The sequence below is a fragment of the Lissotriton helveticus genome, chromosome 8 (assembly GCF_964261635.1).
Source record: "Lissotriton helveticus chromosome 8, aLisHel1.1, whole genome shotgun sequence".
NCBI classification, from domain to species: domain Eukaryota; kingdom Metazoa; phylum Chordata; class Amphibia; order Caudata; family Salamandridae; genus Lissotriton; species Lissotriton helveticus.
Window position 1 is genome coordinate 1,314,778,651 of NC_136069.1, and position 26,948 is coordinate 1,314,805,598.

At 46.3% G+C, this 26,948-nt stretch overlaps 1 protein-coding gene across 8 annotated transcripts in view; it reads right to left on the minus strand.

The window, feature by feature from the left end:
- Positions 1 to 26,948, minus strand: part of CASK (calcium/calmodulin dependent serine protein kinase) — a 1,268,764-nt gene that overhangs the window by 118,451 nt on the left and 1,123,365 nt on the right. For all 8 annotated transcript variants that reach the window (XM_078658296.1, XM_078658298.1, XM_078658303.1 and 5 more), the window contains 2 exons: positions 22,297 to 22,377; positions 22,121 to 22,201 (listed from right to left, as the gene is read on the minus strand). In XM_078658296.1, the coding sequence (XP_078514422.1) occupies positions 22,121 to 22,201; positions 22,297 to 22,377 (162 nt within the window). The remainder of the gene's footprint in view (positions 1 to 22,120; positions 22,202 to 22,296; positions 22,378 to 26,948) is intronic.

Genomic DNA, 26,948 nt, shown 5'->3' on the forward strand with positions numbered 1-26,948 from the left:
CACAGCCTGGGTGACTCAGCATTAAGATTATGCCAACAGCCCAAAAGTGTCCTGAGAGGTTGTTACTACCATCAGCGTAAAAGAAAACACAGGAAAATAAAACCTTGCCAACAGCAAACACTTACGACCACACTTGACCCAATAGGTCAAAATGAAGTACAACCCAATCCATGGAACTCTCAAAAAGAGATATCCTGTTGTAATATTTGACACAAGGTATACTAGACAAAATTAAGATCTGACCATAAATCTGACAAATGCAAACGTTACTTACCTTCGGTAATGATATATCTGTAAGAAACAGTAGTTAGTGTTAGATTCCTTACCTTAGAATATCCCTAGGCGTCAGACTGGATCCGGAAAGTTTTCGTCCGCAGTACCCCTGCGTGTCGAAAGGCGCCGTCTGCGGCTCCGTGTCCGTCGTCATCGCCAGGATGACGTAGACAGAGTACTTAGACGCCGCCCTCGCGCGCTAACGTCAGTTCTGTACATAGCTTTCTGTACCAGGAACGCAGAGCCATGCAAGAAACCGACACTGGTGCCATGAAACTATGCCCCTCAAAGGGAGATACCTTAACCCTAGATATTGGTTCGCAGAACGGGGAGGATGGGCGAGGCGATAAGGAATCTAACACTAACTACTTTTTCTTACAGATATATCGTTACCGAAAGTATTCAACTTGTGAATCTGAAAGAAACAGGTTAGTGTTAGATTCCTTACCTTAGAATAGATACCCCAGCAATACCAACCCCGGTGGTGGGTCTGCGAACCAAGACCACACCAGGAAGTCCTGGAGCCAAAGAAGCCATCTCTCCAGACTTGGCTGTCCAGGCAGTAGTGCTTAGCGAACGTGTGCAGCGAAGCCAACGTAGCTGCCTAACAGATATCCTGCAAGAGGACTCCCCGACCCAGGGCAGTAGTAGCCACCGTAGCCCGAGTGGAATGGGCCCACAGGAGGCTCCTTTTTCGCCAAGGAATAACAGACCTTGATGCACAAAACGACCCACCGAGAGTTGGTCCGCTTGTGCACCGCCTGTCCCTTCTTAGCGCCCACGCAACCAACAAAGAGCTGGTCGTCCACCCGGAACTGGCGTGTGCGGTCTAGATAAAAAGAGATCGCACGTTTTGGGTCCAGACGATGGAGCCTCTCTCCCTTTTTCGAGGGATGCGGAGGCAGAAAGAAGGTGGGCAAGGTGATGGACTGCCCGATGTGAAAGGCTGTAACCACCTTGGGCAGGAAAGAAGGACGGGTCCTCTGAATAACTTTGTCCGGATGGACACTGAGGAAAGGAGACTTAGAAGACATAGCCTGGAGTTCACTCACTCTTCTGGCAGAGGAGATGGCAACCAGGAAAGCAGTTTTAAGTGTCAGAAGATGAAGAGGACAATTATGAAGAGGCGCAAAGGGAGCGCACATCAGGTAAGTAAGCACCAAGTTGAAGTCCCACTGAGGCATCACGAAAGGAACAGGAGGGAACATGTGTCTGATGCCTTTCAAGAATCTATTTACAACAGGGGACTTGAAAAGAGAAGGCTGATCAGGAAGCCTTACGAAGGCTGAAATGGCCGAGAGATAGCCTTTGATAGTGCCCAGAGCACAGACCTGCTGGGCAAGAGAAAGAAGGAAGAGGAGAACCTCTGAAAGAGGAGTAGAAAGTGGATCCACAGCCTTTGCTGCGCACCATGCCACAAATCTGTTCCACCTGCAGGCGTATACCGTTTTTGTGGGGGGGCGCCTGGCTGCCAGAATCACATTACAGACGTCAGGAGGCAAGTCAAATGTCCTCAACTGTCGCCGCTCGATTTCAACGCATGTAGGTGGAGACTGCACAGATTCGGGTGGAGGACCGTCCCCTGTTGCTGTGACAGAAGGTCCTCCTGAAGAGGCAGACGAATCTGGGGATCGACTGACATACTGAGTAGCTTGGGATACCAGTATTTTCGTGCCCAGTCCGGAGCCACAAGGATGACTTGGGCCCGGTCGCGCCTGATCTTCTTCAGCACTCTGGGCAGAAGTGGTATAGGCGAAAAGGTGTACAACAGACCGCAACTCCACTCACGACGAAAAGCGTCTCCGAGCGAGTGCCGCCTTGGAAATTACAACACGCAGAAATGATGACATTGCCAAATAGATCTAACCAAGGCTCTCCCCACTGCTGAAAGAGACCTTGCGCCACGTCCGAGTTCAGACGCCATTCGTGATGCATCATGCACTGGCGGGTGAGTTTGTCCTCCCTGGCGTTCAGGGAACTTGCCAGGTGTTGAACCGCCAGGGTGATGCCCTGGTGTTCCAGCCATGTCCAGAGGCGCAGAGCCTCCTGTCAGAGGGTCCACAACCCCACCCTGTTTGTTACAGTACCACATGGCGGTGGTGGTGTCCGTGAACACCTGCACCACACTTCCCCGGACAGAGGGAAAGAATGCCTTCAGTGCAAGTCGGATCGCCTGCAGCTCCGGAAGGTTGATATGGAGCCGGGACTCCGCCGGAGACCAGAGGCCTCTGATCTCCGCCTCTCCCATGAGGCCCCCCCATCCCAGGAGGGACGCATCCGTCATTACTGTGTTCTCCGGTTGGGGTAGGGAGAGGGATCTGCCGCTGACACAATCGCGGTCCGTGAGCCACCACTGCAACTGTCTTGCAGAGCCCTCCAAGATCAAGACATGGTCGGACAAGTTGCCCTGATGCTGGGCCCACTGAAACTTCAGGTCCTACTGCAGAGCCCGCATCTGCCACCTGGCGTGATGTACCAGCAGGATGCAGGAGGCCATCAGCCCCAGGAGCCGCATTGTCATCCTGACCGAGACTCGGTATAAAGGCCGAAAGATCGGAATCAGAGCCTAAATATCCCGAACCGGCTGCTGCGTCACTGTGGTGGGCTTGGACCAGGTGCCCATCAGTACGTCTGTGAGGGCCTCAATTAATGGCAGAAGAGGCTCAGAAGAGCTTACTGGTGGCTGAAGCACCTCGGTGAGGAGATTAGTCCTCACGGTCGCAGCAGGGAGCTTAAAAGACAAGGCCTTGGCTGCCCTGCGCAACACCACACCATAGGTAGCACCCTCCTTCGTAGCCACGGAGGGAGGAGAAATGAAACCAGTGTCAGGCGAAGTGTCAAGGCCACTGGCCCCCCCTAGCTCGTCTGCCCAGTCCTGACTCAACTGGCACTGCTGTGCCAGAGGGTCCTCAGACCCCTCCCAGACCTCCCCTTCATCCGTGTCCTGATAAACAGGCAGGAATAACGGAGCCGTGTAATAGATGAATTGCTCACCCATCGACACCGGACCGGGGCTGAAACTGGGGACGGCGTCGTCAGAGGACGGCACTGGGAGTGACACCATCGGGATTGGCGCCAGCGGAGAAGTCGTGATGTCAACTGGGGTCGACCGGGATCCAGGCCTGGATCCCCTGGGGCCCTGCAACGTCGGGACCGAAGTCGACAACGGCGCCGGAGCCGCTGGCTCGCTAAGGCCCCTCGTCGGGTCTGCGGGGCCCGAAGGCACGCCGACAGGCCTCGACGGAGTGAATTGAGTCCTCATGGCCACGAGGAAATCACGTACCTCCTCCGGCGTCGCATGCAGTTCAGGGACCAAAGGGTATGGGACCGGACGCGATGCCTGCGGCTCCGGCGGAGCCGGGCGGTTGGTGCAATCCCGAACCCTCAGCCGAGTCACGCGACTGGCAAGGGGAGTCAGAAGAGCGATGTCACTTCTTCGACTTCTTTTTAGAGTGCCTCAACTTGCCTGAATGAGAGGACTTGGAGCATACCGAACGGTGCGGGCTCCGGCTCCGAGACCGGCCCCTCAACTTCCTCCTCGACCGGGACCTCGAGCGGCGAGGAGCAGACTGCTGGAGCTCGAGTAGCTTGCGGGACCGCTCCAGCCTAGCCTTCGACGTCAAGGCCCGGCAGTCGGGGCATGACTTGTCCTCGTGGTCGGCCCCTAGGCAGTAGAGACACCGGTAATGGGGGTTGGCCACCGACATCAGGCGGTGACAGGCATCGCACGGTTTGAATCCAGGCATCCCTACCGGCACCAGAAGTCGAATCAACTCGAAAAAGAGAGCCAAAATAGGCCAAAAAGTTAGTCAAAAAGAGACTAGGGTACTAGCTCTTTCCGGATCTGCGCTTGCTGGCACGGAAAAAAGAAGAACTTACGTCAGCGTGCGAGTGCGGGGTCCAAGTACTCCGATGACGTCATCCTTCTGTCGCAGCAACAGGGGACGGTCCTCCACCCGAACCTGTCCAGTCTCCACCTACATGCGTGGAGATTGAGCGGCGACAGTTGAGGCCATTTGACTTGCCTCCTGACGTCTGTGATGTGATTCTGGCAGCCAGGCGTCCCTCCACAAAAACGGTATACGCCTGCAGGTGGAACAGATTTGTGGCAAGGTGCACAGCAAAGGCTGAGGATACACTTTCTGCCCCTCTTTCAGAGGTTCTCTTCTTCCTTCTTTCTCTTGCCCAGCAGGTCTCTGCTCTGGGCACTATCAAAGGCTATCTCTCGGCCATTTCAGCCTTCTTAAGGCTTCCTGATCAGCCTTCTCTTTTCAAGTCCCCTGTTGTAAATAGATACTTGAAAGGCATCAGACACATGTTCCCTCCTGTTCCTTTTGCGATGCCTCAGTGGAACTTGAACTTGGTGCTTACTTACTTGATGTGCGCTCCCTTTGAGACGCTTCATAATTGTCCTCTTTGTCTTCTGACGCTTAAAACTGCTTTCCTGGTTGCCATCACCTCTGCCAGAAGAGTGAGTGAGCTCCAGGCTCTGTCTTCTAAGCCTCCTTTCCTCTCTGTCCATCCGGACAAAGTTATTCTGAGGGCTCGTCCTTCTTTCCTGCCCAAGGTGGTTACGGCCTTTCACATCGGGCAGTCCATCACCTTGCCCACCTTCTTTCCGCCTCCGCATCCCTCGAAAAAGGAAGAGAGGCTCCACTGTCTGGACCCAAAACGTGCGATCTCTTTTTATCTAGCCTGCACACGCCAGTTCCGGGTGGACGACCAGCTCTTTGTTGGTTACGTGGGCACTAAGAAGGGACAGGCGATGCACAAGCGGACAAACTCTCGGTGGGTCGTTTTGTGCATCAAGGTCTGTTATTCCTTGGCGAAAAAGGAGCCTCCTGTGGGACCATTGCATTTGGGCTACCGTGGCTACTACTGCCCTGGGTCGGGGAGTCCCTTTGCAGGACATCTGTTAGGCAGCTACGTTGGCTTCGCTGCACACGTTCGCTAAGCACTACTGCCTCGACAGCCAAGTCTGGAGAGATGGCTTCTTTGGCCGTTCCGCTCTCCAGGACTTCCTGGTAGGATCTTGGTTCGCAGACCCACCACCAGGGTTGGTATTGCTGGGGTATCTATTCTAAGGTAAGGAATCTAACACTAACCTGTTTCTTTCAGATGCATGAGTTAGTTACCTTCGGTAACGATATCTCTGTAAGAAACAGTAGTTCGTGTTAGATTCCTTACTGCCTCGCCCATCCTCCCCGTTCTGCGAACCGATATCTAGGGTTAAGGTATCTCCCTTTGAGGGCCCTAGTTTCATGGCACCAGTCTCTGTTTCTTGCATGGCTCTGCGTTCCTGGCGCGGAAAGCTATGTACAGAATGGACGTTAGCGCGCGAGGGCGGCGTCTAAGTACTCCGTCGACGTCATCCCGGCGATCACGACGCAGACGACGGACGCGGAGCCCCAGACGACGCCTACCAACACGCAGGTGTACTGCTGACAAAAACTTTCAGGATCCAGTCTGACGCCTGGGGATATTCTAAGGTAAGGAATCTAACACTAACCTGTTTCTTTCAGATATATATATATATATATATGCATATATATGATATATCCACCCAGAAGCCACTCAAACTGCCGATCATAGAACGGGTGCCTCTGTATCGGGAGAGTAGCTTCACGTCATTTGTAATTTTCCATCAACATTCCAAAAGGAACACTGAACACTCTGCGGGTTGCTAAAGATACAAGTTAATTGCCAATATCACGGTAGACCCGTTTCGACAAACTGCCTTTCTCAATACTGGTTTTATGTGTAGAGCTGCATGATTGTTTGTTTTAAATACAATTGCCCCCATTGGATCATGGATCGTTTGCCGTGAAGGCACGTTGTCCTATCTCAACCCGCAGAGTGCTCCGTGTTCCTTTTGGAATGTTGATATAGATATATATATATATTATTTGCGACTGTAAGCAGAGTCTGCAATTTAATATTTATCCATACTAAGAGGAATAACGTATCGTGATGAACTGTTAGTTAATGATATAGTAGTACTTTACATAGGAAATATGGACATGTCAGTAAGTTAGTTTAAAATGCACTTGCACTTTATCTAGCACAGGACTTTGGAAGTAGTCTGTACTCTATATGCACACTGAGAATATAGTAGCACTTTACATAGGAATTATGGATATGTAATTAAGTTAGTTTAAAATGCACTTGCACTTTTTCTAGCCCTGGCCTTTGGAAGCAGTCTGTATTCTATATGCACTTTTGTGCTGATTATGACATTTCAAATTAGGAGATGGAGTTATTGAGTCTTATGTAGGATGCTAAGTACAAATTTTGATAACATGATGACGAGTGGTTTTGCTCTATGCATATTTACACATAGCTATTGAACGTTGCTTTATTAAATTGCACTATGAATTAGAATGCTGGCACTGATAATTGCATTTAGCATTTTATCGTATAGCATATTTTGCACAGTCATTTTATCTTTATATTTGTTCTAGCTATAGCAGATGCAATGTTGATAAATTTTTTAGCATAGTTCGTTCATGCACTATGTATATATTTTGATGCACTATGTATGTATTAATTAATTTTTTAGAGCTCAGATTTGTAATATTTTGTACAGAGCATTCGTTTTTTACTGCTAATAGCTGTGCCATAGTCTGTTGTCGAGCACTACTTTCTTTTAGCCTTTTTTCTAAGGTTTGTGTGCACTTCAATCACTGCTTTTCACTTTAAATAACGTCATAAATAATGGACGCATCATGTGACCAAGCTTCCTTGAGGAGCAAAACGCGTCATGGAGGGCACTAGTCCCAATGATTTTATGCCGAAATAAAATAATAAATTCTTCACTGCTTTGCCTTGACTACTGGTGTGGAGGTCATTGATTGTGCCGAGGAGCTAGCACAAGGTCCGTGCCTGTTTTTCGCCGTTCCAGGGATTGGGGCGGACAGGACCTTTTTGATATATATATATACACATGGACCCTAAGAGGACTGTAAATTAAAAGAGCAATTGCTGATTACAGAACGAAAATGTCCCCAAGGACACAGACGACATCCAACCTCCTGACAGGAAAAGTGTAACTAAAGCATATCAAAGTATATGGAAAGGACAACTCGGGATGCTCTTAAGGAAGAGAAGAACCAAAAAGGTGAACATTCTCTTTAAGCAAAGAAGAAATCGTTCCAGAAAATGCTGGACATGGATGTAAAAGGTAACCCCCTAGGGTCAAAATATTTTGACACTACCTTCCAGATATCACCACAACCAGTGATTGCGGAACAACCATGTTCTAAGAATGACAGTAGGCCATAGAACCTCCATAAATGAAGGTAAATGTTAGTAATATAATCATTCAGAAGAATACAAAATAGAGCCCTTGAACCTGCCAAATGACCTGCCATATGTAATGTCTCCAAGAAAGAGAAATACATCTCAAGGAAAAAAAACAATAAGCAGGCAAGGAACACACAACATGGTAAAGTTGGCATAACCCCCTCATAGGTGGTTTTTGCAAAGGTTATGCTACCCTAACGCAAAAGCAGTCCATGCACCCCCTGAATTCAAAGCAAAGTGCACCAAGCAAAAACAAAAAAAAGGACTGCAATCGAATGAAGGACCGATCAAACTAGAATACTCCAGTAGAAATTTTGGTCAAAGCAGACCCAAAATTGCATTGAAGTGGAAATTCAGAGTAGGTGTAAAGAATAAGCATACTCTCTGCATAAAAGGTCTCCCATAGGGCATAAGCAAGATGTCCCAATAAGAGATACTGAAAATCCAAAGTAATGCATACCAGCATGCTGAACCGCTTCCAAAGAAGCATGAGGCATAGGTAAACTTCCTAACCGGAAGAAGCATCACAAGCAAATGATCTCGAGCATGTTGCTAGTCTTCAGAGGGGAAAAAAGGAAGGGAAAAACCTATGCAATAGGTATCTCCTTGCACCACATAACTTGTCAGAGACAGTCTTGAAACAAAAATATCTGCTAGCTGCAGGAACACCATCAGGTGTCATCAACAGGCAGAACTTATACCGCCATGGTACTGCCCTAACATGGCCAGCCTTGTAAGAACCAAAAGATAAATAATCCCCCATATAACCCTAGTATAGGGGAAAAAACAAATAGGTATATAATTAGAAAAAGAGAAGTTAGGACTCTGTCTCACATCTTCCATCACGGAAACGCCGTGAAGCCATGTCGGCCTGGGCACCAAAAAGATGGGTGCCATCAAAGGGCATATCGACCAAAGCAGCTTGGACAGCCTCTGAAAAGCCTGAGGTGCTTAACCAGGTATGACGATGTAGTACCACAGAGAATGCCATGGCCACATCTAGTAAGCAGCTTAGCCGCCTGCTGGCCATTCCGAATCAACTGTATATTAGAATGGAGTCCATCTGGAAGTGATGGCAACACAGTCTGCAAGGAATCCCACAAAGCCCAAGAACACTAAACATGTTAGTGGAACTTAAAACAAAACTAGGTGAGGAAAAAATATGCCTGCCACATGAATCTTGCCTCCTAGATTCTCTATTTGATGGAACATTGGGTAGAGAATCCATTTCCTGTGAGGTTGAATCCACCTGAACTACCAAACTATGAGAGGTAGGATGCTTGTGGAGACAAGTTGGATCTTCAAGAGCAAGCAAGTGCCTGCAAGATATAGCACTATCCACCGAGACCCCTGTATCAAGCTTAGCCCAAGAACCGCACAGGGCCTCACTATATGGGAGAACAGGCTCCACCCCTGTCTTACCTTGATAAAGGACATGAATCAAGGGATCAGTGGAATTCTCCACTGTAGGAAGAGATAATCCAAAACCATAGCCACTCTCCTCAAAATACCTGCAAAAAGAAATTTGTCTCAGTAGCAAGACAAGGAAGAGACAGTAGTCCTGAGGCCGGAGAAGTCTCCAGCCCACTAGCCTCACCAAGTACAGAAAGCCAACTTTCTTCCACAAGAGGCAGAATAGTGTCAGCATAGGCTGTAAAAGCCCCGACTCCTTCGTATTGTCTGTTTCAGAAGCCCCACCATGAGAGTAAAGTGGAAATGGACATCCGAATGAGAATACGATGACCGAAGCCGATGTGAAGTCTCTGAAGACCATGACAGCTGCACCGCCAGGAGTGTCATATGGCATTCCTTGAGCGCCTTCAGCATCTGCCAGGAGCTGCAAACTTCGGAATAGTGGTGTTCTCCCAAACACCACATACAAACAGAATGCGGGCCTGTAGCCAGCATCAGTCATGTGGAAGACCCACAAGGCTTAAAGCCTGAAGATATGAGAAAAGCACACCATTTCCAACCGACTAAAACATGGCCCGAGGAACCGCTTCTCTGGATCCGTGTTGCAGCACATAAAAGAAGAAACTGACATCCGTGTGTCGGAGGGGACTTATATGACTCCACTGACATCACAACCGAAGTCGATGTCATCACGGAGTAGTACGACGCCATCCCACAGTGCGCTGAAGTACTGCTGAAACATTTCCGGATCCAGTCTGGTGCCTAGGGAGAATTCAAAAGTTAAGGAATCTGCAGCTAGATGTCTCTATCAGATACAGGATGACGTTATCATGCTAGCGCCAAGAGGCCAGCAGGCATTTGCGCACTTTAGAAAATCCAAATCTAAATCAAATTAAACTAGGTTTTCACTAAAAAATGCAAATTACATACATACTTAAGGGGAGTGAGGAGTTAAACACCCTAGACATGCAATACTGATATAAACAATGTATAGCTATGAAATGAAATGATAGTGGGAACAGGAAACAAAGACGGAGAAGAGAGCATGACCAGAGATAAAAAATAATAGTAGAATGGAGTTTAGGGCGACAAAACAGATAACATCCAAAATTATTAAAAGAAAATATTGGATAGCATAGGACAAAATAAAGCACCTAACACCGTCTCTTACAGATATTGGTGAAGGGGTTGACAGATGGATTCCTACATACACATGGTTCGAATCTGCACTGAGGTACAGCCTTTTCGGAGACATATATATTACCTAGCAGAGGACACAGTGGGAGGAAGATTAAATAGGAACTCAGGTCCTGCATTTCTGGGGCTGTCAACTTGGTTGAAGGAGTTAACCAGAGTCCACTGAACGTGGTGAACAAAAGTAAGTGCTAGGGTGGAGAACAATTCTGAGATTTTGGGCTTCTGAAATTGGCAAAACCACTGGGGAGAGAGCCTAAATATATTCACATGTGGAGTGCTTTTGAAAAGGGAGATTGCAACTGAGAAAGGCGTAACAAGTATGTTTATGGGGTTTGGGGACAGCTCTGCAAGAAAGGAAAATGTTATCCTATAAGCATCTGTTTGTGGCATGTAGTGCTGTAGATTCATATGCTGTGCATACTCCTGCCATCTAGTGTTGGACTCAGACGTGTGCAAGTTGTTTCGTTCGAAGAATTCTTCTTTGGTCACAAGGTAGTGTGACTCCACCTCTTACCTGCAGGGCGCATAGTCATCAATTCCATTATTTGACTTTGTTTCACCCACGAAAGGTGAGGATGACTGGAGCAGAGCAAGACAGTTAAGAGAAAAAGAGAGATGACCATGCAAGGGAAGTAGAAAGTAATAACTGCATATAGCCAGAGGCTTCCAGGAAGGAGGGTGGGCACATGTGAATCTACAACACTACATGCTAAGAACAGATGCTTACAGGATAAGTATAATATTCATTTTGAGGCATGTGTGGCTTTAGATACACATACTGTGCATAGACTGTAAAGCAGTCCTCCCCTAAACGGTGACTAGCCTGTGGATGTTGCAGAGGAATGAAAAATGGCACGTAGTACAGGCTGATCAACATTTGCTTGTTAGCAGGCTAATAAGTCTACACAGTAGTGCTTTATGAAAGTGTGTGGTGTAGACCAAGTAGGTGCTTTACAAATGTCAGCTATTGGGAAGTTCCCAAGGAAGGTCAGAGGCCCCTTTCTTTATGGTAGAATGAGCCCTAGGAGGAGCAGGCAAAAGTCTTAGCTTTTGCCTAACAGGTTTGGATGTATTTAACTATCCATCTGGCTATGCCTGATTTTGTTAAGGCCTTTCCATTATGTGGGTCAGAAAAAGCAACAATTGGTGCAGGGTTTTTCAAAATGTTTTTGTTTTATCTATACTGTACATTAAGGCTCATTTGACATCTAAGGTATGAAGAGCCCTTTCTGCAACAGAGTTAGGCTGTGGAAAGAAGACTATAAGTTCTATAGACTGGTAAAGGTGGAAAGTAGAGACCACCTTAGGTCGAAATGTAAGGGTGGTAGTAAGGACCTCCCTATCTCAATGAACCTGAAAAAAAGGTTCTTCCAAGGTTGTAGCCTGGAGCTCACTAATATGCCTTAGTGATGAGATACCAACTAGAAAAGTGACTTTCCAAGAAAGAACCTGTAAGGAAAATGACTGGAGGGCCTCGAAAGGACCCATAAGCTTGTGAGAACAATATTCCCTACAGGGGCCAGAGGCATCAGGTGAAGAATTACTCTTTTGAGCCCTTCCATAAAAGCTTTGATAACTGGAATCCTAAGGAGCGACACGTGTTGCATATTTTGGAGATATGCAGCAACAGCTGCCAGGTGTGGCCTAATTGAGGTGAAGGCTAGACCACACGTTTGGAGGTGCAGGTGTTCTGAACTGTGGCTGCTAGGGGGTCAATGTGGTTTGAGAAGGCAGTAGCAGACAAAACTTTTCCATTTGGCTGTGTAGTAGGCACAAGAAGTTGGCCTGCGCGCTTCCTTAAGAATATTCAAGCATTCTGGAGATTGAGATAACCAAATTCTAAAACGTCAGGAGCCAAATCGCAAGGTTGAGACTCTTGGGGTTGGGGTGTCTAATTTCTCTATGGTTCTACTTGAGAAGGTCCGACCTGGTGGGGGAGATCCTCATGCAGAACCCCCAAAACTTTGAACCAGGTGGGGGCTACTAGGGTAAGAAGGTCTGTCATAGATTCCGAACCACAAATGGAATGAGGGGATTTGTTTGAAAAGCGTATGTAACTATCCTTGACCAGTTCATCCATAGTGCATTACCCATGGAATGTGGCTGAGGGAACCTGGAGGCGAAGTTTGGGCATCTTGCAGTTTCTGCTGTGGCAAAGAGGTCCACGTCCGGAAACTCCCATTGCTGGAAGTAGCGAAGGAGGACTTCTGGGTGGAATTACCCCTTGTGGACTTGTTGCCACATCCTGCTGAGAAGGTCGGCAAATTCGTTGACCCCTCCCAGGAGCTATTCTGCCGGTGGATCCTGGTGTTGAGAGCCCAATGCCAGATTGACTGAGCTACCAGAGAAAGCTGAGGGGAGTGGGTGCCTCCTGGTCTTGAATGTAATACATGGCTGTCATGTTGTCTGTCCGTACAAGGACTACCTTGCCCACTATATTGGGAAGGAAGGCCTTGAGGGCTAGATGGGCAGCTAGAAGTTCCAGATAGTGGATACGGAGAGCCCGGTGAATGGGATCCCACTGGTCTTGGACACCCAGGTCTTGCAGGTGAGGCCCCCACACAATGAGGGATGCATCTGTTGTGATGGGGCACTAGGTCGAGAAAAGGCCAACCCCACAACAAGTTGTTGGTGTTCCACCATTACAGCAATAAGTGCGGAGGCTCATTAACACTAGATCTTCTCAACGACTCTCCTTTTGAGACTACTGATGTATTAGGCATTCTTGCAGCGGACGCATGTGCAATCTAGCGTGGGGTACTATGCGATGCAGTAGGGCATCAGGCCTAGGAGGTGCATGACTGTCAGTACTATGACTTGTTGATTTGGCTGAAAAAGAGACAGCAATGCTTGGAAAGACTGGAGTCTTGCCGGACTCGGATATGCCTCGTTGACTTTAGCATTAAGGATGGCTCCTAGATAGGGTTGACTTGGAAGGGGTTGGAGATGGGACTTTACGGCATTGATGGTGAAGTCCAGTTTGTACAGTAGGTCTATTGTGGCTTGAGTGTGTGCACAGCACTGCAGTAGCGTTGCGCTCTTCATCAGCCAATCGTACAGGTAGAGGAATACATTGATGCCCTGTCTTCACCGAAGCGCTGCTACTAATGTAAGGCATTTTGTAAAAACTCAGGGTACAGTGGTGACCCTGAAGGCCAGCACTCTGAATTGGTAACGCTGACCACTTACCACAAACTGAAGGTAGCGCTGATGCGCTGGGTTAATCAGAATGTGCAAGTGCGCGTCCTGGAGGTCCTGTGCTGCCATGAAGTCACCTTGCTGTAACAGAGGTATGACATCCTGAAGGGTGACCATGTGGAAGTGTTCTGATAGGATGTACTTGTTTAAGGATCTGAGCCAAGAATGGGCCTGAGGGAGAGGGACTCATCCTTTTACGGTCTGGAGGGGAACTAACTAGGTGACACACAGGGAGGAGAGCTCCCATCAAAATTAGAATACGAGAACCCTCATCCCCCCCCAAGACCATGGGGCACAATTTTGCTTACATATAAATACTACGTGACAATGGTTTATCATATGTATTAACGCATGCTTATTAGTTGTAGCATATTTTCTTTTGACTAATTATCTCAATTTAGGCCATTTTGGAGTCCTGACAAAGAGCTCTGGGGAATGCTCGAAACATGTTGCCGTATACTAGGGACTCCTAACCCATCACAGCTAGGTTTTCCCAGTATCCTACCCCGTTTTTAGACATACTAACTAGGAGCAAGAATAAAGTTATTTCGCCCACTAGTTAGGTATTTTTAACTCACCTTTTCCACTCCACAACACCACTGCACCACACAATCTTGACGAAAGTGCTCCTACGTAGTTATTTGCAACTCGCAGCCTGCCTCAGTTCGCAGGGGACTGAGATGGCCCCTATGATGAAGCATGTCACCAAGGGGAAACCCTGGTGAGTGAGGAGACTCAAGAAAAAAAGTTTTCTTTCCTGCTGATTTTCCGACTCAGATTGAGCGAAAATCCTTTCCTTTTTGCTAGGTTATTTGCCAGACATCTCAGGTTTTACAGGTCTACTATTGCACTACAAGGGTGGACCTAGCGTATACCTCCCCCCTTTTTTCTGATCTTGTAACGGAGGTATGACATCCTGAAGGGTGACCATGTGGAAGTGTTCCGATAGGATGTACATGTTTAAGGATCTGAGCCAAGAATGGGCCTGAGGGAGAGGGGCGCATCCTTTTTGGGAATGCGGAAGTAGAGGGAATACACCCCTGAGTTCTGTAGGTGTTGTGGCACAGGCTCTATGACCCCCTAGAGGAAGACTGCTTGGAAATCTCTCTGAAGTAGAGGGTGTTCTAGGGAGAGGACGTCTGTGGGGGCGGTATGTTGGGTGGTGTGGAAGTGAGCTCTAGGCAGTAACTAGTCTTATATTACATGTTGCCAAGTGGGTAAGAATATCTGCAACCGTCTCCCAGGTATTGTGTGATGGGGGAGTCACTACTTGGCTGGGGTGGCTCCCTTTGGGGGGGAACTACCTCTGCCCTACCTTTGGCACTATTTCCACAATAGGCACCCCTGAAGTAGCCCCTTGTGGAAGCTGTTGGTTGGGCAGGTTGGTGCTGGAAAGACACAGCGCAGGGGACATGGTCTTTGCTATTTGCAAACCAGCAAAAGGACCCCCGTAAGGAATGAATATGTGAGGCACCCATGGCTTTTGCTGTTCCTGTATCTTCTTTGATTTTCTCCAGCATCTCAACAACCAGAGGCTCATAGAGATGTTCCCCCATCGAAGGACAGGCTGAGAGGAGAAGATGCTGTTAACAAGCTGGTGACAGGGAACGAGGCATGCCGGAGGAGGAGGAGACTAGAGTTAATCCCTCGAGCAGCGTGTCAGCAGCATCTAGGGCGCACATGATGGTTGTGTTGGAAACCACTTTCCCATCTGTGACCAACTCGCATCCCCTTTTATGTACCACTAGGGAATCTGGTGGGAGTTCGCCTCTAATATAGATAGGCTTTGAAGGGGAGGCTTTGTATTTTTTTTAAGCAACCGGTGAGGTAATATCCCAGGCTTTGACTGGCTCCTTGAATGTGTAAGATAGTGGTTCAGGTGAAGGAGGAGGTGGGGAAGGTGATGGGGGGGGGTCTGGGTGGTGAGTAAGAGGGTGGAGACAGTCTGGTGTCAAGAACGGACTGCTGGCTTCATCATGCTTCTTTCGCTTCTTTGGTTGAGGAGGGTGCTCCAGAGCTTCTTCAAAGCTGAACTATCACCAAGAAGGCAGAGGAGTTGGCATCTGAAGATGTGTTAGTATGCTGCCCATTCGGGGATTGATTACATTTTGTTTCTGTTGAGAATCTAGCTGCTCCTCCAACTCCTGGAGGACTGCTCTCACTGGCTTGTGGGCTGGTCTTCTGGTCGAAGTCGAGGGTTTCAGCACCGGCTTCTGCTTCAAGGCAGGCGGTTTTGGATCGGATGGTCGGGTCAGTGCCGAACCAGGAGCTGGCAGTACAGAGGGCGTCAGTTTTAGGATTTTCTTTGGCGCTGAGCCGAAGCTGGGCATGTTGTACAAAGTTGACTGTTGGTGCCGACCATGGCACTAAGGCAGTGAATGCCCAGAAGCCTGACTCTGTGGGTCCGGAGCGTCTGAATGCCCTTTGTGAGGTATAAGCCCGGAGGGGCGTCGAGGGGGAGCTGTACTCACAATCGGTATAGCCGGGGGGAGGTCTTCAGTCTTGTGACCGGAGCCAGAACTCTTGTCTGGCAAGAAAGCCTTCTCGTCTGTGGCTGAAGGCTCAGGAAGATGTTCTCCCTCAAGGTCCTGGGGGCTGAAGAGATTTGAGTATCTTCTCCGCTTCTGGGTGATATCTCGAGTCAACGGGCCCAGCTGTCTCAACCGAAAAGGACCGCCGTGTCACACAAGGTCTCGTCGTGCTCAGGTGAGAGGCAGAGATTACAGACCTGGTGGAGATTGGCCCAGGGGTACTTCACAAGACACCGAGGGCAGTATCAAAAGGGCATCTGTACCTTCACGGGAAAAGCATGTTGAGAGCAGACCACATGGAAGGAAAGAGAAGCCGCCCGGCATACTGTCCCAAACAGTAACTGGAAGCATTCACCCGATCACGAGAGAAAAGGGTCAAACGTGATTCTATACCGACAGAGAAATAGGACACAAGTAAATTGAAAAAAATCACTGTAATAGAGTTGATCCGGTGTATGGAAGCACATGTCTGAACTAGATAGCGAAAATAAATGATCTAACAATGGGGTAGTGACCATACGCACTGCGAGCAAGAGGTGGAGTCACTACCTCGTGGCTCAAGAATTCTTCAAAGAAAACTAACTTGCACACATCTGAGCCCAACTCTAGATGGCAGGAGTATGCACAGCATGTGCTCAAACATATGAGTTACACATACCATTTACTCTAGATTCTAGTAGAAGGCTTACGAAAGATTCATGATAAACAAGCATTTGCAATGCAATAGGTCTCGTATTATTAAAAGTTTGAGCTGTTGACTTAGAAAATTACAATGTTTTTTGCTTTTGTTTTTTTATTAGCAGTGTCATAAATGTATTTGCATAGCACAACTTGCTACTGGTATAAAAAGCTAAAGTAAAAAACATTGTCATTTTTAACGCCAACAGCTGTAACTTTAAGAAATGCAAGAACTATTGCAGTGCAAATGCTTGTAGAAAGCTACTGATAGGAAGAAGATAAACAGGAGCGAGCTTAATGTGTAAGGCAAAAACTGGGAGGGGAGAGGGTTATAAGAGAATAAGAGAAAGGCGGTTAGGGAAAAGAACGACGGTAAAGAAGATAGTGAGGAGAAGAGACAAGGGAAAAATGAAGATAGGTGGTCAAAACAAAGAAATGGGAAGGAGATGGGAGTGAGAGAGAGGAAAAGGGAAAGAAAAAATGGTATGAACGAAAAGGGGAAAATAAACAGGTGGAGGAATTAGTGGAATTTAGCACTCTCTTGCAAGATCCCTCCAGCAAAGGTTGATGATGGCAAATGTGTCCTGTCTAGGTAGAGTGCGATGAATCATGAGAAAAAAATAAATAGAGTTTTCACATTTGTACTGCAGGGTTCTGATATAGTGTGATTACATAGTTTTATATGCTAACTCCTTTCTTTGTATAATGGGAACAAGGGACTTGTGCCTGGCCCTACACACAGTAGCCTTCACCACAGTGTGAACAAATATTACGTGCAAATATTAAAAGTGTGATGGTTCTCGTTTAGTTTCAGTAAAATTGTTTATGGCTGAAATAAAAAGGCCAAATTGCTTTTCAAACATTGTTATAGTCAGTTGGTTTGTGTACTTTTATAGGTTTACATCAAAAAATTGAATCCTATTCGTTAGACACAAGGACATTTAGCCATCTCTACATTGCGCAGGGATTATCACATTTCTCTACATGCCCATGAAGTTTCAAGACATTTCAATGTGGATTTTCATTAATAATATTGTACATGTTTTAGGATTTGTAGACATTCGTGGCGAAGCACTGAGTGGCTTTTATACTTTGTTACATACAGCCATTGGTTATGGAGCCAATCCAAGACTGGTTTTTTTTTGCCTTTCTACCAGAGTTGGACGTTTCTAGATTTTTTTCCAAACTCCAGATATTTTTTTAAGATGTGTTTTTTTAATCTGTATGTATATGAAGGAGGGCCAGCACTTACATTTCTTGTAAATATGCCTTCTTTCAATCTCACCATGTTGTCTTCTATTGTTCTGGTGCTTTAATTTGTATTTCCGTCACCCTTGACTCATAAGTTTTGCTTGCAGTATCAGGTTCGAGTCTGCGAGTATGCTGACATTAGGTAGTTATTTAGGACACACCTAAAATATCTCTATAACTTGAAATACTGCTAATATTTTTGTACTTAAGGCCACACTAAGAGACATAGACGAGACGCGTTTGTGGCAATTCCACAGCGGTTTGTCATCCTTATTTTAAATGTGTATAGATTTCACCTCCAAAGAAACAAACAAAGGGCTCCTTTCTGAGTGTGGTACTGTCTGCAATGCACTTTACAGAGAGGCACAATGGCGGAAGTGTGCTGGTTGCGCATTGCCTACTGCAGAGAGATGGGGGTTTAATCACACGTGTAAGCTGGTATTTGAAAGCTGTTGTAACATGCAAGAAATTATGCACTGGTGTTTAAAATACTCGCTTTCTTTGCAGCAAACAGGGCGGCCTTTGTCAATGGCGTGAAGTTGTTTATAGTAAATTGTGGCGAGGGTCCGCATTGTAGGCGTGAATGGCTTTACAAGCCATCCCGATCACTGGTGCAATCAAGGGATAGTGACAGGTGTTCAACAAAACACGTGTGTGCTCACATTTCTGACCAGGGGAACATGCTTGGAAATAACAAAATGCCAGACCTCAGTTCGCCCCTCGCATCAACCACGACACTGAGCTCTGCTTGACCTAAAACACACTTCAGGCTGGAGGGAAACAGCTAATTAGAACCCCACGGCGAGGAGAGGCCTGGCTATATCTGCATTCTTTTTATTCGGACAACGACAAGTGTGATCGAAACATAACATTCATTTTTATGTTAATCTTGACAGAAGTGAAGGATTGCATTGCCCTGGACACGCACGCGCACACACACACACAGATGCTTTCACATAAACAGGCATGCACACAGATGCGCACACAAGCCCAGGCGCACACACACACGTCCAGATACACACACAGATGCGCACACACTCCCAGGCATGCACACACACACCCAGGTACGCACAGACATGCAGATGCGCACACATATACAGGCACACACATAGGCACGCACACATACACAGGTGCTTTTACATACACAGGTAAACACCTACACAGATGCTTTCACATATACAGGCAAACACACAGAAGCGCGCCCAGGCACGCACACACACACACACACACACACACACACACACACACAGATGCACACACACACACACAGATGTGCACACACACACACACACACACAGTTGCGCACACATACACAGGCACACACACATAGGCACGCACGCATACACACACACACACACAGATGCATTCACATACACAGGCAAACACACTTCGGCATGCACACATACACACATGGGCATCCGCAGAAATGTTTCCAGGGGGGGGGGCACATTTTTAACTTCTTCACCATCCCCCTTGCACCCTTCTCCCCTCTGCCTTGCACCCTTCTCGCCCTCCCCCTTGCACCCTTCTCCCCCTCCCCCTTGTACCCTACTCCACCTCCGCCTTGCACCCTTTCCTACCTTGCACCATTCTCCCCTCTGCTTTGCACCCTTCTCCCCCTCTGCCTTGCAACATTCTCCACCTTGAACCCATATCCCCCTTTGCCTTGCACCCTTCTCTGCCTTGCACCCTTCTCCCTCTCTGCCTTGCACCCTTCTCCCCCTCCCGTTGAACCATTCTCCCCTCTGCCTTGCACCCTTCTCCGCCTCCCCCTTGCCCCCTTCTCCCCTCTGCCTTGCACCCTTCTCCGCCTCCCCCTTGCCCCCTTCTCCCCTCTGCCTTGCACCCTTCTCCGCCTCCCCCTTGCCCCCTTCTCCCCTCTGCCTTGCACCCTTCTCGCCCTCCCCCTTGCACCCTTCTCCCCCTCCACCTTGCACCCTTTCTTACCTTGCACCATTCTCCCCTCTGCTTTGCAAACTTCTCCCCTCTGCTTTGCAAACTTCTCCCCTCTGCCTTGCACCCTTCTACCCCTTCGCCTTGCACCCTTCTCCTCTCTGCCTTGCACCCTTCTCCCCTCTGCCTTGCACCCTTCTCCCCTCTGCCTTGCACCCTTCTTGGCCACCCCCTTGCACCCTTCTCCTTTCTGCCTTGCACCCTTCTCCTCTCTGCCTTGCACCCTTCTCCCCTCTGCCTTGCACCCTTCTCCCCTCTGCCTTGCACCCTTCTCGGCCACCCCCTTGCACCCTTCCCACCAAATGGAGGGGGCTGCCATCTGGAACAATTTCAAAAGCATGATAGACGAGGGCCGGCCCTGACTGGGCCCACACCGGATTCACTGGCGAACCAGGGGGGGCAAATGCCCCTCCTTGCCCTCCCCCCCTGTGGACGCCCATGCATACACAGATGCGTACACACACCCAGGCACGCACACACATACATTCATGTTTCCGTCTGTCCCGGCCCACTTAAAACACTGGGCTCGTGGTCAAAAACAAAAGCTCTAACATGTTTACCCAAGTCTTACTGTCCATATTTGTCAACAGACCTCATTCAGACGGGAAACTCCAGATTTTCTAAGCAAAAAAAGTGGCTCATTTTGTCTGTCTCCTGCATGAAATTGCCTCTGCTTTTACAGAATTCAGGAGGGCAGGTGCATTTTCCCAATTCTGTTTTTTTTTAAAATCTCCCCCTTACCTCTTCTGAAACGTTGGCATGTGTGCCCATCGGTTCCCGTCCTACAGCCATGCTCTTAAATGAAAGCTGCTCCCTGGCACCTCTGACGCGACTCCGCTTCTCACCAGGGCGGGGAACGGGTATAAGGACTGCCAGACTCCGCTTTTCACCAGGTCGGGGGACTGGTGCAAGGACTGCAGGACTCTGCTTTTCACCAGGTCCTGTATTGTAAATCCACCGATGCACTGTGCGTTAAACCAGGGAGCGGTGGTTCATTGGCTGGATTCAGAGTGGTTTACCGAATTGTTTTACTTCCGTCCTTTTTGGAAATTACTCAGCCTTTGAAATAGGAATCGGTAAAACATTTGTGCCGCCCACTGACCCATGGTACAGGCGTCTTTAAAACCCGGGGCCTGGCCTAAGTCCACAGGCATTAAACATGGACAAGAACAGAGCAGCCTGAAACCAGGACCAGTGGTATAGCGCTAAACGGGTCACGAGGATAGGGCAGAGGTCGCACTTAAAGCTACCCAGACTGGGGCCACGACCCGAGCAACACGGCCCGGGCAGAGGTCCAAACCGAGGAACCAGGACCGGATACAGCTCACAAACCAAGCACGTGTACAGGTGAGACGCAACCCACAGCACCGGGAAGTGGTACACTGACAATGTGTGGAAATGGGTTTAGGGGAGGCGCATAGGCCGCCCACCGCGATGGTGGATCTGCAAAGGCCTTGCACAGGCTTTCGGCACTGGTGGGTGGCAGACACAGGGTACACTGGAGCTCTTATCCCACGGGTCGAGGCACAGATTCCAGAGTAGAAGCAGGGTCGGGGCAAGGATTCCAGGGTAGAAGCAGGGTCATATGCACTGTCAATGTGTATGAAAGACATTGTTGAAAATTAGCAGTGTCCACTCACCGTCCAGAAAGTGAAACAACAAGCGGCAGGAAAAGCGCTCAAAGAAGCCCACGAGTGGTGCGCGCGCGCCACTGCGAGCCCGGTGTTTCACTTTTCGCACCCGTGTCTGGGCGCGATAACTGAAACTACATGACGGCCTATTGGTGTCCATTACGCGCACCAAGCGCGTAATAGACACCAATAGGCCATGGGCGGAGCAATGCGCCTGCCTCTGGCCAACTGCGTACAGTCTTTTATGAAAAGACGCACGCTATGGCCAATTGCGTAGCACAAAAGGAATTGCACACACACAAGCGTGTGCGATTCCTAGGGCAGCTTGAATACCCTGCTTTTCAACTACTAAATGTCTCGCGCTGCACGAGCACTGCTGCGCAGTGCACCGCTAGGCGTGAGACCTAAAAAGTGATTACTAATGATCAGGTGGGCGGCAGGATGAGCAAGACACCAGATAGCTAGATGAAAACATAAAAGGTAGTTGCACTGTTGGGCGGGATGTTGCAATAGTTTAAAGACAGAATTCTTGAACGGGCGAGTGGAAGAAAAATGGTTAAGACAAGTGTGAAAATTATTCAAATAATATAATGAAAAATGTACATAAGCTCAATAAGGAAGTAATTCAAGCTGTATGGTCTTTTGCTGTAAAAATATAAATAAAAAAAACAACAAAGCACAATAGCTACTTACGTGGGATTGGGTAAGCAAATCTGTCTGGATGTTTTGTTATGAGGGTGTTCTTTATGTGTCTTCTACCAACGCCATGTGCACCTAGTTTTAACAGAACAGTAAAATTAACAATTTTAGTTTGAAAAATTCATGACATCCAAATGACCTTTATATGCCAAATATGAATGTATACTCACCTAGTAAGACTAGTGTTTTCCTTTTGAAAGCTGGTAGTTTTACTACTTCTTCATATGTAACAAGATCTAATTGATCAAAAACTGAAAGAGAAAGAGCAACAACAAAAGATCATAAATACTCCAAAGCTTCCATGCCTATAAACTATCTTCAAATTAATATTCTGAAACAGCAATCCTTTATCTAAGTGACACAAAAACAGTCATACCGAGTTAAACACAGTTTAAGGTTTCTATATTGGACTTTGAAAGTATGGTGATGATGATCCAAAAACAGTGCCTGCCAGCTCTTTGCAGTACAGCTTGATCACATATCTCTCTTCTCAGTAAAAACAAAAGAGCCACTGCTTTCTAAGTGCAAAGAATGAGTTCTTCTGAGTGGCACTGATAGAACTCGCTATTCAGACTAGACTGGTGGCATTGTACTGGTATATTGAATATGTTTAAGTAACAAAGCCACTGAAAGCTTTAAATGCCACTGTTCTTTTTCTTAATATTTTTTAAGACAATAAAAAAATCAAATGCTGCCCATTTAAAATAGACATTTTTAAATGCTACAAACTTTCAAAGTACAATTCAAAAACAACATGCGTTTCTTAAAAGGCCTGCTTTTTATATAATGGTGGCATTTTACTAGTCCATTGTCAACAAAGGCTAGCAATCGACAAGTATTGTAAACGCATGCAACAGATCAAAGAATTCCTAAAGGTTTGCTTGTCCCTCCGTGCATTGCTAAGTAAATCACACCAAGCTGAAAATCGCATGCTGTTTTTGCCAACAATTAGACAATTATGAAACGTATAATGCTAGAATACTACCACAGGCAATGAAACTTAAGGAAAAGAGGGCTACATCTACTGAAGTTACACATTAATATATTTATTCACAATTGGGTCGCTAAAAAAAAAAAAGAGTACAGAGAGCTGCAGTCTGTGATTCAGAGCCTTCTCAAATATCTAACTAGTTTACTAAACAAACATATAGGGCCAGATGTAGGTAGGCTTTTACCGGGTGGTAACGGCCGAATTCGGCCGTTACCACCCGGTAAAAGCAATTTGACATGTAGGTCCCTGTAATTTACAGACTCGGTAAATTTACCGGTAGGTAAATTTACCGAGTATGTAAAATACCGAGTCGGTATCATTACTGATTCCGGACAATTGGTATGTAGGTGGGACTCTTCTGAGTCCCACAAGCAGTACAACATCGGTATTTTACCATCAAATACTACTTGATGGTAAAATACCGTTTCTGGTGTGCATGCACATGTGTGCATGCACACCTATGCCATATGACAGGCAGACCTGCCCTTAGGGCAGGTATGCCTGCCACATGGCACCCGAGCCTCTTTTGGGGGTGCCAGAGGGTGTCAAAGTGACACCCCCTGCACCCTTGTGACAGTCGGTATTTTCCGATGTGGTAAATACCGACCGGTATATGCCCAATCAATCCTATGGGCTTCAAAGCCCATAGGAATGCATGGGCATTGACTGGTCGGTATTTACCACATCGGAAATTACCGACTGTTTCCGATTCGGTAATTGCACATCTGCAATTACCTACATCTCGGTATTTTTATTTTCCGACCTCTTAAATACCGAGTCGGTATGACTCGGTATTTAAGAGGTCGGTAAATAAAAATTACCTACATCTGGCCCATAGTATTTAAAATCAAATTCTTTCTGGGAAACTTTCAAGAACACAACTGAATAAATCTGCTATGAAATCAGTTTCAGCACATTGAAACTTTCGTTGTAGTTGACTGGAGACCATAACATTTAATTCATGATACTTTGTCAATCCCAAATTACTATTGTTATGTGGCTTCTATGCATCTCCGCCAAGCAGGAACAAATCTAGCACTTGGCAATTTCCACAAGATGGCTGCAGTATAATGTATTATGCTGAACTTTAACGTAACTCTGATGATTTCAGATGCATGAAGACTTTCCAGTAACTTCAGTGGAGCGCATCCACTTGTACTCTACCAGCAACTAAATTGCTCAGGCTGAAAGCTAACAAGTTACTGACGAAGTTGGGAGGATTCTTGAAACAGTCTGACAAAGTTTAAAAAGTAAAGGAAGCATCTAATATAATAGTGCCCCAAGGTCTAGTTCCAGTGTAATTCTGCTAATACTGTACTCCTTGGAAGAAAACCCATCCTTACAATAAGTCTTAATCAACTCAAGATCTGGGATTTCAGATTTGTCTGTACTCATTCCTGACTTATTATCAATTACCTAGTAATCTAGATAGAGGATTTTAAAATTCACAAATAAAGGAAAGGAGGAAAAACTTAACCCCATCTTAGAACAAAGCTATGAACCAAGAAGAAGAGGAAAACATCCTCTATAAAGATGATAACAATAATGCCAGCTGCAGCCTGCATTAGTAGCATTGTGTGAAGGTGTATACTTTAAAGTATTTTCCAAAGCTTTCTGTGACCCTTGGACTAGGATCCATTCAGATAGTGGTAGTCAACAGAATGAAGCCCACTGCTTGTACCTCAGGTGCTTCCTAAAAAGGGTGTGAAAGGTGGGGGAAATATAAGTAGACCACACACAAGGAACATCACTGACAAGGTGGCGGACTGGTATGTGCACTAGAAGCTTGCATTTCCTCCATTTGGAGTCTTTGGTGTAGGGGAGCGGAAGCATCTCACAGGGGCAGAAGGTATCAACCAAAAGAATGTTCCTTTGTGTACAATGATAGATTCTTTGGGATCAGTATGGTTATAATAATATGCTTCGAGCCAACCATTCATTTCTCTGAAAATGAACTAAAGTTCCAATATTTGAATATTTTTAGCTTATCTGAACTTCTAGACCCGTTTCCTAAAACGAACTACATTTTGTTATTGTGGTACGTAGTAGATTATGTCACTTTCTAGGTTAATGATGTAAACATTTTCAAGTTGCACAAACCAAGCAAGCAAGTGCAAAAGCAATGGTATGTCCCGAGCATGCTTGCCATTTTTATGTTTTTTGTGAAAACATATGAAATATGCATTAAAAATGTGGTAGCAATTAAAGGTGTCATCCAGTAGGCAAGGTACATAAGCCCTGGCACAACAGAGTTTTTATTTCAGGTAAGTGTGCACATGTGATCAAGCAAAATGCTGTTACTTATGGTACAAGAGGGCCAATTATTGAAATGAGCTGACCTACTGCCCCATGTTTTACGCCATGGTGGGCATAAGCAAAATGCAAATAGCTGAAAAGAATGGACGAAGAGAAGTGGCTGTAAGCCCACTGCAGGTGTGTGGGTATATGCATATTAATTGAAAAAAACAAAGATTAAATTGATGTTATAGTTAGGTGAATATGTCAGTGCCAACACAATGTTTTGAACTAAAAACAAAACACAGAAATCCACCAGTTATAGTTAGCAAAGCGGAACATAACTTGACTCCCAGCCTTTCACTGCTTATAACCTCACATATTACATTACCAAGGACATGGTCTATGATATAACTTATTACATCACTGATGACTTCTCAAATTATGTATTTAAAGACATCAATGATGACATCATCCAGTGAGTGTGATCGTTTGTTTTATAATTTACATATGGGTGGGTAAGTACCACAATACTTCTCTACCTAATTTTATACAGCCTGCGTCCAGCTAATGGGTTTAAGTATTTACAAAACATGTGTGCCCCTAATTAATCATAGGTGTGTAGAGATATTGAACACAATACATTTTTGCATTCAGCAGGAACTGTTGGCAGGCGACAGTTGACGACTTGTATCTAGTATGTTCAACATACGTTATTTGGTTCTGCAGAAAAAGTTTCCAACACGGCAACGATTCTATGTAGTAGATACTAAGCACTGTAAGCAGCCTTGAGTATTTGACAATCATTTCAGCATGACAATTTTATACATAAGATAGATGATTGTGCGCACCAAGTACTAACCAATGTACATGTGCTTGATTAGCTTCAGAAGAGGAGCTATCTGTAAGGTTTTAACCACAGTAGGAAGGCTGCAGGTGGTATGACCTTTATTATCGTCAGATTTTGGGTATTTTAAGTGAAAAATCTCTTTGCCCTACTTTTGGATAGAGTGAACACTGTTCTTAGCATATACTTTTTAATACTCTGTGGTATATTTTGCATGAGAGTCTCAGTCTGCAAATAGCGTGGTACAGAGTAAACTCTCACCAAAGAGCAAACACGGTTTACAGTACCCACTTTTCAATTCGTATCCACTTCATTTCTTACTGTCGGTTTGGTGACTGTGAAGGATTTGATGCAGATAAAGGCTGTCCGCAGTAAGGAATTAGTTATGTAACAGATGTTGAGTATCTGGAGGAACTTGGTTTTCGTTGAACTGTTCTATACAGATTGAAAACAGTGTGCAGTAGGGGTTACCCATCTAGGAATGGCGGGGAACAAGTTATAGTTAGCCCTGCTAATCATAACTGGTGAACTTCTGTGGTTTTTGAGTTCAATATGTTATGTTGCAGTGACATATTCACCAAACTATAACGTAACTTTAACCTTTGATTTTTTTTCAGTGATTTTCTAAGGTTTAAAAAAAACCCAGATCTTTTAGCACACCTAACTATAACGTCACTTTAACCTTTGTTTATTTTCAATTATTTCTAGGGCTATTTTGTTTTTAAACGTAAACTAATATTTTATTTCCA